The sequence below is a fragment of the Carica papaya genome, chromosome 5 (genome assembly GCF_054855325.1).
Source record: "Carica papaya isolate Zhongbai chromosome 5, ASM5485532v1, whole genome shotgun sequence".
Taxonomy (NCBI): domain Eukaryota; kingdom Viridiplantae; phylum Streptophyta; class Magnoliopsida; order Brassicales; family Caricaceae; genus Carica; species Carica papaya.
The window spans coordinates 4,196,577-4,208,607 of record NC_142313.1 but is presented as its reverse complement, the minus strand read 5'-3'; the positions used below and the strand labels follow the sequence as shown (position 1 = coordinate 4,208,607).

Here is a 12,031-nt window from a genome sequence, read left to right as displayed (position 1 = left end):
AATCTATTAAATCAAGTCTGTTAAGAGTCTTCTTTAATTCTTCAGTACAAATTCTCGAGATGTGTTCACCAGATCTTTTAGTTCTGTTCAAAATTGTGTTGAAGTCTCCATCCAGTATTCATGAAAGTACTACTTTTGTTTGCATTCCTTTAGGTCCCTCCACAACAAGCCTCTCTCTTTCTTCACATCTGCTATAAATACCAGTGAACATCTATTTCCACTAATTTCTGCGATCTTCAAACATGTATAAGATGGAAAACTTCTCCCATCAAAATCTCCTTGCATTTAATAGATCCCTCCTTTCATAAGACTAAAATCCTTCTAGATGCTCCTCTTGCTGGTAGGTCTTTCCAACCTATCTTCATAGTCTTCCAAAGGCTCCAAGCAATCTGATCATAAATGGATTCCATTTTGGATTCCTACAAGTAAATCACATCTGATTTCCATCTACCCATGCAGCTCCTAATTATTTGTCTTTTCTTATGGTCATCTATTTCTCTACATTTCAAGAAATGATATGACCAAATATGATTAAGATTTTCCCTATCTCCCCCCTCCCTTCTTGTCTCATTTACTTAAATTATCATAGTTAATACTAGACTGTAGTCTTCTTAATTCTCTGGAACCCTCTACCCCTGTTTATTTTTTGTTTTTTCTTTTAGCCTCTCTTCTCTCACCTTCTCCTTCCTTCTTTTCTCTATCTTCTTGAATACTTACATAGCTTGTTCCTCTAAACCATCAAAAGAGACTCCTAGCATGCTACTGATCCGCTGAATATTTTGGAGTATCTATCTTGAATTTCTCTTTTTCAATCGGGTTCCCAGTTCTCTCCCCCTGCATCTCCTCCACCATCAACACCCTCCTCTGCACCTCCTCTATATCTTCCCTCTTAGGAGTAACTAACACCGCTCCATTCTCCCTCAGAAACACCGCCAGGACTCTGGAGGGATCTGTCACGGTGATCTTGGCCTCGTTGCGGCCCTCCACAGAAATGATATTTTCTCTCCCCTCACTGCAGCCTGAAACTTGCTCCTCCTGATCCAGTCAGTCAAACCCCCCTTCTCTGTTGTTCTCTCCGCCATTGGATTCCATAATTGTGTTCCTTCTGCTGCTGATCGATCCAAACCCTCATCTCCCCCACACCCAGTTGTGGGTTTTTGCTATTTTCTCTGGGTTATAGATCCAAATTTTTAACTCATGACCCATCTTTTTAACCCATCTCCCAGGCTCAGTTCGAATGACCCATTTTGCTTTCTCAATCTGTGAAAAACGTTTAACCGATGATCATCTTCCTTCATTAAACTGGGTCCTCCTCGTTGAGGCCCAATTCGTTTCACCTTTTGACCAGAATGACTTTTGCTTTATGCATTTTGGTCTTCATCGAAACAACGATCTTCCTCCACGTTTTGGGCATTAAAATTTTGAAATTTTGAAATACACCCGACCTGTCTTGGAAATGGGTCTTGTCTTCCCTACCCGCTGCCCCGATCTTCCCTTTGCTGCTTCGATGAAGCTCATATCTTCTTTTGCTTTCAGACTCATTTTCAACTCTGTTTGGCGGTTAGGACAACAAAGAAAAATTGGCGAAACTTCTTGACATTTTTCCGGGTTCAGCGCTAGCTTCTTCACGACAGAGCCGCTCTGGACTTCTCCGTCTATGCACTTTTTCCTTGCTATCTCAAACAGCACTACCATTATTCTCCGCCAATATCTTTGTATTCACTTTTTGGAATAGATTTAGTTGCTCAGTAATACTTTCTGAGTTTCTCAATTTTTTGATTTTGTGATTCAGTAAAAAATTTTGTGTGATGCTTCAGACATTTTTGATGTAATGTCTAAGAAATTCTAGGTGTAATATCTAGATTCTATCCCCAAAACTCCATGTAGACAAATAAACTCTACTTGTACTACCAATCCACCTTAGTCTCCCTTTAGTCTTGCTTGGCTCCTGTATCCCTTGTTCTTAACTTTTATTTCCTGTTTTCCTTTCTATTATCACCCTTCTTTATGCTATTTTCTAAACTATCTTACATTAACTGCGATCAAAGTGAGGTTGTCCTAAATCACTTTTAGAAGTGAGAACTTCTTCGGGACCTTACCTCTTGTAACCTTTTTTTCCCCCTGAAAGTGAAAATTTGCATTTTTCAAAAATGAAAAACTAGAAAAAGGCAATAAATATATCTTGAAATTGAGCTTTTTTCTTTTGCTTTCACAACAGTGTTGGGGTCCGTGATGATAGAGAAAAACTGATGATCCAAATATATAAAACTAGATTGGTGGCCATTTTTAAGAAAAGTAAATTGCATTCTCATGGAAAAGATGACCCATTAAGCTCTCTTGGGGGAGTTATAACTTGAGAGCTCCAACTTTCTAAATGTTGAATTATGTTACCATAGGCTCCAAATTTTTGGATGCTAAGATTATGTTATCCATTCATGAGATATTGGTCTAATGGTTTTTGATCAGGACGCAAAATATGAGGCCTCCAGTTCAATGACTTAGAAACTAATGACAAGAACTTGAGATTTTGGATAACCTATCACTTCCTAAACTGATTTTCCGCTAATAGGATTATTTACATCCTAACATTTTGGTGGGGTTGTAACAATGAATTTGCTTGAAGAGTAGTGGTTGTGACTCAAGATAGAATATTTTCAGAGGTGAGGTACTCCAATGGTTACTCAATTACTTTACCCTGCTAGTTACTTGAATCAGATAGCCTATAAGATTAAGTTGGATAACCATGCTAGTCATCCAAATCCCTCATTTTGTTTATAAACAATTACACTACTGTTTCAAGAATCTGTTGCATGAATCTGAGGCTGTCTCTAGGACTGAACCTTTCCCAATAAACAGCCAAATGGAATTTCAACCGTCCATAGTAATGGCTGGGAGCAAGGTTGCAGGTTTAGTGCTTGCCTAGCATGATGCAGACATATTAGCTAAATTCCATGCACATGTTACAGAGATACCCATGTGCTTTTTGATCTTGGCCTGAAAGCAAAGTGAAGTACTAACTTTCTCTTTTCCCAAAGAAAAGCCAAATGAAAGTATCGTGGAGTTGTTGACTAATCAATATCATGCTGGCAAAAGACTAGAATGTTTTATTTATTAAAGTTGATGCACTTCCAAACTCTAGCATTCCCACTTCTAAAGCTAATCTTGTCATTCATCAAGTTATAGAAGTTGGTGTTTTTTGGTTTAACAGATGCACAGGATGCAATGATTGCAGTTTTAGTAGTTAGTTATTAAGTTTTCAGAAGATTGGTTAGAATTTCCCTTTAGGTTTTGATCTAATTATCGGCATCCTGATTCTGAAACATAACTCTCCTCTCCCTTTAAATATTTTAGGAAAGTAGTGCTTAACCTTTTTCTTCTTTTGTAAATGTGCAATGATATTGTTATAAAGTTACTTTTTACTTTCAGGTAAAGAATGCTCATTGTCTTTCTCATTCAAAAAAACTGCTCCTTGTCTTGTAATATGTATAGAATTATAGAGATTTTCCCAAGTGACAGTTCCATGTTGTTGCTCCTTTCAAGTAGTGCTGGCCTAAATCTGTGTTTTCTTTGTTCAGATTGCAGGATATGTGTATGGAATGCTGTTGACGGTAGCTTAGTGCATTCTTTGACTGGTCACACTGCATCAGTAAGTGGATTTCTCAACTTTGACCTCTTTCATTAAAAGATTTGATGATGAGGGCACTGGCCCACCTCCTTCCCTCTCTCTGTCTCTGTGTCTGTCTCTGTCTGTCTCTGTCTGTCTCTCCTTCCCTCCCTCCCCCCATCTCTTTCTCTGTCTCTCTCTCTCTCTCTCTCTCTCTCTCTCTCTCTCTCTATGTTGGCATCTCAACTTTGATCCCTGTTACTAAAAGATTTGATGAGTCCCTCTCCTCCCTTTCTCCTTCCCATCCCTCCCTGCCTCCCCTCTAACTTGACATCTCAATTTTGATCTCTATTATTGAAAGATCTGATGAAGTTGACCTCTTTCATTTAAAAGATTTGATGATTGGATGATTACCTATCCATTTTCTTTTTCCTGTCTCTTGCTGTATTGATGCTGAAGAAGATCTTAAACTGGAATGAAATTAATTTCTATCTTTATCTCTCTTTGTTTTTGAGGCAGAATAAGCTTAAAATAGAGTATCTTTAGACTATGTTTGGTATGTTGTGTATGGGTAGGTTATGGTATCTAAGACCCCTTACTCTACTCTATCAAATGTTTGGCTGGTAATTTTTTTTGGTATAGGGCAACACATTGTCTATCCTGCAGTTGTTAGTGTTACTCATGCCAAACGAGGTGAATAAGCACTATTCACTCTCTATATAGTGCTCTAAAAAGTCTTAATTGCTTATTCTATTTTTGGAAATTTGTAATTAAATTTTATGTTTACTGAATTTTTATTCATGATACTTAATTTAGAACAGCGGAATATATATAGGAAAGATTAGAGAGACTTTTAATAGGAAACTAAATATAAATATTAGTTCTATAAAAAATATTTCTAATTATCAAGGTTGACTATAATTTTGCTTTATATGGGGATTTTTCTTAAAATACCAATATATATATGAATTGAACTTCTACAAGAAGTTGGATTTCTACGCTCCCCCTCAAGTTGGTTTGAAGATATTGAGTAAATCAAGCTTGGAACTCAATTCTTTGAATGTCTTCCTACGTAATAGCTTGATTAAAATATCTGCAGTTTGATAGCAAAACTGAGTGTACCACAAAGATAGCACTTCTGGCTCTAGCTTCAATTTAATAAAGTGCCTAATCTCCAGATACTTAGTTCGATCATGATGAATTGAGTTCTTTGTTATGTTTATTATGGATTGATTGTCACATAATATTTTCATAGGTTCTAAAGAAGAAATTCTCAATTCACCTAATACCCTCTGTAGCCACATTCCTTCATAGATATCATGTGCTAAAGCTCTAAACTCAGCCTTAGCACTACTTCTTGATACCACGGACTGCTTCTTGCTTTTTCAAGTAATTAGAGTTTTTCCAAATGTACGTGCAGTATGTAGATGTGGATCTTCTATCAGTTATAGAACCAACCAAGTTTATATCAATACATATTTCAATTTCTTGACTTATGTTTTTCTTGAAAAACAATCTTTATTCAAATTCATTTTTAAATACTTGAGAATCCCAAATACTATCTCTATATATTCTTTAATTATGTGATTATGAATTGACTTAGCACACTGACGATAAAACTGATATCTGGTGTAGTTACATAACTTTACTATCTAGAATGCCCTTTATATGTTTTTGCTAGCCTAAAAGCCATAACACAACTCATGGAGAAACATCATTTTGAGGATTTACCACCCGAGTTGTGCTAAAATTTTTTACAAAATTATAATTATTATTGGTACTTAATATCTTTAGTCTATCTATCTACATATTTTTATTATTTAAGATCTTTAATTTATTAAGACCTTGACAAAACTGTGTCCCTCAACAATGCTAACAAAGCTTTCTAAGTATTCTCAACTAGTATCATTACTTTTTTTTTTTCTAAAGGTTGGACAAGGGTGGGATAAGAAAAGAGTTAACTCTTAAGTACATTGATTATTATTATTATTATTTCCAAAGGCACAAACAGAGTTAATGGTGAGTATCTTTATATATTTATAAGGAGCTTGTTTTCCTCATAAGTTAGGATCGAGTTAAAATGATATTATTGTATTTTAGAAATTTTATTGACAAGGGACAAGGGTGCTGCCTTCATAAAAAAGCATTAGCTTCCTGTAGATGTCAAGTTGATTAATAAGTTGAATGATTATGAGGCTGATAACAAGACTAATCTTCTTGCGTGTTCCTTGACAATTCATGGTCAATGATTATGCCCAGCTAGTGTGGTGACTGGTGTTTGAACAGAAAAGGGACTTTTTGTAGTAGATGATATAGCGTTTTCACATCTAGAAATCTGCTGCTTTAGGATTCCCATTGGAGGAAACATTGAACTGGAATTTTTTTAATTTTTGTTTTTTCTTCGCAGTCATATGTCCTGGATGTTCATCCTTTCAATCCCCGAATAGCCATGAGTGCCGGTTATGATGGAAAAACAATAATCTGGGATGTAAGTTCCTGCTTCTTAAAGTACTTCATGTTGAATTTTAGAAAATGTTCTTCCATGCTTGTTTGCTAATTTCTTTTATGTCTTGCATTTCTAGATCTGGGAGGGCACACCCATTCGTATATATGAAATTGGACGCTTCAAGTTGATTGATGGGAAGTTTTCTCAGTAAGTTGCTTTACAATGGCATAGAACTGTAGTTTATGTTATGTTATGTCATCAGTGTTGGTGGTGGTATTATTATTATTAAAATGTTTCCTTAGCATCATATATAGAACAATTACATTACCTTATTGTTAACTTCAATTTTCAGTTCTTATTGTGGAGCCTTTTTCAACTAAATTTTGTTGTAATTGTAAAATAGTTGGCTACCTCCGAGGATCACTAGATAAAAGTGATAAAACTGTTATATTTAACTATTTAAGTATCATGTGGCTCTTCATTTTTCTCAAAGAAGTAAGAAAATATCTCATCTTTCTTCCTCATCCCAGCAAACTGTCCTATCTCAGACTTAACCTCGAACCTCTATAATATGCTGAATTCTGTAAATAACATTTCAGATTTATCTATTTATTGATAATTACAACAGAATCTTCAGCATGTAATAGGATTAGAGCCACTAGATACTCACGTCGTCAGTAAAGTAAGAGTGTTATCCCCGCTGGACAAATGGTATATCTTTTGATAGGTTTCTTTTAGAGGAAAATATGAACGAGTATAGGCAAGGCACCAAGCGTTATCATTCGTGTATAAAAAGAGAATTTACAGCTTAGTCAAAATATTTATATAGTCTTCGAAGTTTTCATTAATAGTGAGAGAATGAACCCTTGAACAAAAGATAAAATCAGAGCCTAGAGCCTATAACTTTATCAACAGAAAAAATTACATCTGCTGAGTTATATGGTTCTGTTTCTTCCAGACAATCCATGAGGTAGTCACAGGGACGATATAGTAACTTTCTCCTTCTCGTATTTCCCTATATACCCTGCCAAGCCTATAACTCATCCTAAATAGACCTTCTTGTTGCCCTTTGGCCCATGGTTTTCGCCTGATTATGCTTGTGAAACAATCAGAGGGTTTTGAAAAAAACCAAACTAAAAGTGGTGAAATTATAATTTTTCCCTTTTATTTAAATACCTAGAGATACTTACTAGATGCTGATTCCCGCTAGTTTTATCTATACATGTGACACAAACTTTGCACATCCAAATGATGGAAGAGAAAAAGTCTTTATTGTAAATTATTGACCTTCTTTTTCAAGCATAATTTGGAATAATTTAAATAGACTAAATTGTGCTTTCATTAGGAATTGGTATTTGTCCAAATGGGGAAATAGGGCCGAAGAAGAATCAACAAAGCCCATGGAAATTTACATTTCAATTATATCCTCATTTTTTGTTTGCTGCAACAGTTGAGGATGGGGAGTTGTCTCCTGTTTCGTCCTAGGATACTTGATTGAGAGTCCTTTTTTCTTTTACTTTGTTTCCTTGCCTTTATGATCTTTTCTCATATCACCATCGTACTTATGCTTTGTTACTTAATAAAGACTACTTTCTCCTGAAGTTTTAACTTTCTAAGTTTTTAGATATCTAATAATAGGGAGGTTTCAGACTTTATGGCTTCCTTATGTTGCTTGAGTCTTTGCCTAGACCTGATAATCAGACTTGACTGATAGTTTCTTTAAATTCAGCCTCTTTCAAATCGTTCTCTACATTTCTAACTTGTACTGCTATCCCTTCTTAGAAAGTGAAAGTTCCCAAAAATTTAATGTCTTTATCTCAACGTTCTGTGCTTATTACAAATGTTTTAGGGACACATGGATTAATGTTTTTGGGACTCTTTTGCTGGATCATGATATTTATGGGTGGGATGATTTTGGGAAGGTATTTGATGTTGTAACTGAGATTTAAATATTTCATACATGAGTGGCACCCCCTTGATGCCGTATAGCACAAACATGGTTATTTGTCTTAGATGCGACGAACCAATAAAGCTATTTCCCTTAGATTTGTGCTATATGTTCCTAGGCATTAGAGACTAAAAGTTATTTATTTTCACACTGTGAAGTGGCTTTAGAGCTTCGTGATGAACTGTTTTCCACCCTTTGGGGCTTGTTAGATTTGCCCTCCTGTTTTTGAGGGCTATTTGAGGTGTGGAAGGGATATAGCATGTTATGGAAGGGGTTCTTTAGGTTTTGTAGCTAGAACACAATATCGGGGTCTTTAGTAACTGAACTGCCCTGCACATATTCTAGAAAAGAATTGGGAGGTTATCTTATGTTGACGTCACACCCTCTTTTCCTTCTTCTGTTCTATTGCTAGGAGGATATGTTCTCTCCTCTTTTAAGATGCTCGTTCCCTCTTGATGATATTTTCTTTTCTTTATAATAAGTATAGCTAGGTTTAGGCTATACTCTCTTGATGATCCTTAATGGGGGATCATCCATGATAAGTATTGGATGATGAAATCCTACTATGTTATTTATTTTTACCATTTTTGCAATTTTATTTTTCATCCTAACTGTTTTTGAGGTACGTTAAATTATAGTGTTGACCATGTTATTGACCTCAACTGTATGCATTTTAGATTTATATTTGAGCGCTTAATTTCCCAGTTAGGTATTTTGCTTTCTTAAATTCCCATTTGTTGCATGTGAACTTAAAATATTAGGCCACATCTCTCTCACAGTATTCAAAATTAGTTTTTCCTTTGTTATCATGTAGAGATGGGACATCGATTGTACTTTCAGATGAAGTTGGGCAGATATATCTGCTAAACACAGGCCAGGGTGAGTCTCAAGAGGATGCCAAATATGATCAGGTACTACAGTACTGATTATATATTTTTATCTTGGCCTTTCTCTTTTTTTTTTGCTGGGGATGCCTAATTCTTTCTCTCTTGCACTTTTGTCTTCGCCCTTTCAAATAATGCTAGAAAAATATGATTACAGAGCATGCTTCCATCTACAACTCTTTTCTTTTTTCTTCATCATTTTAATGTTGCTGAATTATTTTGGGCTTTCTTTTCGTTTTTACATCTCCTGGCAGTTCTTTCTTGGGGATTATAGGCCCCTTATCAGAGATTCTGCTGGAAATGTTCTTGATCAGGTTAGTTGTAACTTCTAATTCATCTGCAAATCTTGAAATTTATGGTTGAAATTTACGTGTAAATTCTTATGCATTATACTTGCACAAGCTGCTATATTTCTCAAGTCTTTTTCCCCTCAATTTTTTTTCCCTAAATGTTTGTTTAGATTAATTTCACAAAAAACCAACTTTTTCACCCATGAACTTAAAATCCCAATCTTATCTTAATAACAATAGCGTGTGTGGATATGAGTGCTTGGTGGTAAAAACTTTTTTTTTATTTTTTTTATTTTACTCATTTAACTACAATTTGCTTTCTTGTGTAGGAGACACAGCTTGTTCCACACAGAAGGAACCTTCAGGATCCTCTCTGTGATTCGAGTATGTTCATTACTTCTTGATATATGGGTTATTCGTAATGTTATTCTGAGATTATCACATACTCATATCATACCTTGTTTGGAAAGCTAGGTATGATGCCATATCCAGAGCCTTATCAGAGTGTGTACCAGCAACGCAGGCTTGGAGCGCTTGGTGTTGAGTGGCGACCTTCTTCTATAAAATTTGCTGTTGGCCCTGATATCTCCATAGGGCAGGATTATGAAATGCCTCCGTTGGCGGATTTGGAACCAACGATTGAGCCATTACCTGAGTTTACAGACATGTATTGGGAACCTGAAAATGAAATTATAAGTGATGATAATGATTCAGAGTACAATGTTACTGAAGAATGCTCCAGCGAAGCTGAACAGGGAAGTCTCTGTTCTGGTGCTTCTAGTGATCCAGAGTGTAGTGGTGAAGATATTGAAGTTAAACGTGGTTACAGAGACGGCCTTCGCAGATCAAGAAGAAGAAAACACATCAGTGAAGTAAGTCTTGTCTGACTTGTACCAATTCTATTGTTATATTGTTATCTACATGTATATGGGACTCATTTCCTTTTTTCAGGCTGAGTTAATGACTTCTAGAAAGCGCAGCAAGAAGAGGAATTTGGGTGAGCATGATGGTTCCGTATCTGGGAGTAGTAAGACTAAGAAACCAAAAACTGGGCGTAGAACTTCAAAGGGGAAATCTTTTGAAGCAAAGACATTGAGACCTCAGCGAGTTGCTGCACGCAATGCTCGATCCATGTTCTCTAAAATTACTGGAACATCTACAGATGGGGATGACTCAGATGACTTAGATGATGATTCATCAAATAGTGAGTTGGTGCTAGAAGATTCAGACATGCAGAGCTCTGAAGCGTACAGAAACATGCCAAACATGCAACAGAAAAATATAGAAGAGGAAAAACCGTCTATCAAGTCAAAGGATGTATCAAAGCCTAGTGAAGGTCCTGAATCTCATTTGAAAAATGGGAACAGGAAGAGAATTGTTCTTAAGTTCTCATTGCGTGATTCTAAGAAGCCAATGACTCCAACTGAAACCATATTGAAAGATGACAATCAGGCTGTTCTATTACATGCATCCTCTAGATCTCCACAAGAAGCCTCGGAAGGGAACAAGATTCGTATCAACTCCAAAGATCTGGCATCAACTTCTGCAGGTGCAATTGATGTGGAATCCAAAAGCTTTGATGGACTGGATGATGAAGATATTAGGCAAGCTAAAAAGGCTGAGAATCGTTTCGAGAAATCTGCAGATGCTAAGGAGAACATAGTCGGATGGGGGGAGGTCAAGATGCGGACAACCAAACATTCAAAATCTGCAGATTTGGTCCCAATTGATGCAGCTAAGGAACTTAATGCAGGGGTTGATTTCCTTGAAGATGATCGAGTTGATCTCAATGGGTTCGTTAAGTCTGAGAATGAACACAGAAAATTTTCAAATGAACAAGAAACTTATAATGACAGATATGTCTTGTGCAGGGATAAGGATCTGTCAAGACACTTTGTAGCAAACCAAACTGAAGATGGTGCTTCTATGGTCACTTGTAATGGAAATCTCAACATGCAAAGCATGGATTTTCCCGGACCAAATGAACACACAAATTACAAGCCATCAAAAATAAATGGATCCGGTGGCATGCACCACTCACATGAACTGGAAGTGAATCCTTCAACCAAATCAACAAAATTTAAAATAATAAGAAAATTGAGGAGTGCTAGCAGTCCTTCCAAACTAAGATTGGCAACAGATAGTCCAACTAATGCAGGTAATATAATGACTGAAAAGAGCTCATCCATGGATCAGGATGCGGTTTTGGAAATGCAAGAAAATGGCGAAGGCTCTAGCAGATCAACTTCATATGAAAAGAACAAGCTTTATAACTATGGAACTGGTTCTGTTATTGAACAACATGATTCACATGCCATTGACTCTCATGCTCTACAAAGGGATCTTTCTGAAGCTTCTGGCAGAGCAATATGCAGAACAAGATCCATGAAGACAAAGGCAACTTTAGAGGAGCCAGATACTAGAGCTTGTAAGTTGAAGGTAAGAGTAAACCAGGCATCAAAGGTTCCATCAAAGAAACTAGAAAGGTCCTCAATGAGAGCATGTGATCAGCTCCAAGCTGGAGAATCGGCATCGAGTTCAAGAGTGGGGGCCAGATCAAGGTCTGGCAGAAGTAAGCGATATGGAGGTTCTGATAATAATCCAGACATTTCAGCTGCAAAGAAGTCAAATAATGTTTGTAGAAAGTTATCTTGGTTGATGTTGTCAGAGCATGAGGAGGGTTACCGTTACATCCCTCAGCTAGGGGATGAGGTTGTATACATCCGTCAGGTACTTTATATTTTTTTTCTTTGAAAGAACTTCCAATTGGTATGCTCTAACTGTTCTTTTACACCTTTTAACATCTAAGTTACTTTCAGTTCAAAAATACTAATTCCAGAAAGTAGAAATAAGAATATA

The 12,031-nt window shown here is 36.4% G+C and overlaps 1 protein-coding gene across 2 annotated transcripts in view; it reads left to right on the top strand.

The window, feature by feature from the left end:
- LOC110819538 (WD40 domain-containing protein) overlaps window positions 1–12,031 on the top strand; it is a 28,955-nt gene that overhangs the window by 14,230 nt on the left and 2,694 nt on the right. For both annotated transcript variants that reach the window (XM_088220970.1, XM_088220971.1), the window contains 8 exons: window positions 3,576–3,646; window positions 6,012–6,092; window positions 6,187–6,257; window positions 8,813–8,909; window positions 9,137–9,196; window positions 9,502–9,556; window positions 9,647–10,044; window positions 10,124–11,902. In XM_088220970.1, the coding sequence (XP_088077096.1) occupies window positions 3,576–3,646; window positions 6,012–6,092; window positions 6,187–6,257; window positions 8,813–8,909; window positions 9,137–9,196; window positions 9,502–9,556; window positions 9,647–10,044; window positions 10,124–11,902 (2,612 nt within the window). The remainder of the gene's footprint in view (window positions 1–3,575; window positions 3,647–6,011; window positions 6,093–6,186; window positions 6,258–8,812; window positions 8,910–9,136; window positions 9,197–9,501; window positions 9,557–9,646; window positions 10,045–10,123; window positions 11,903–12,031) is intronic.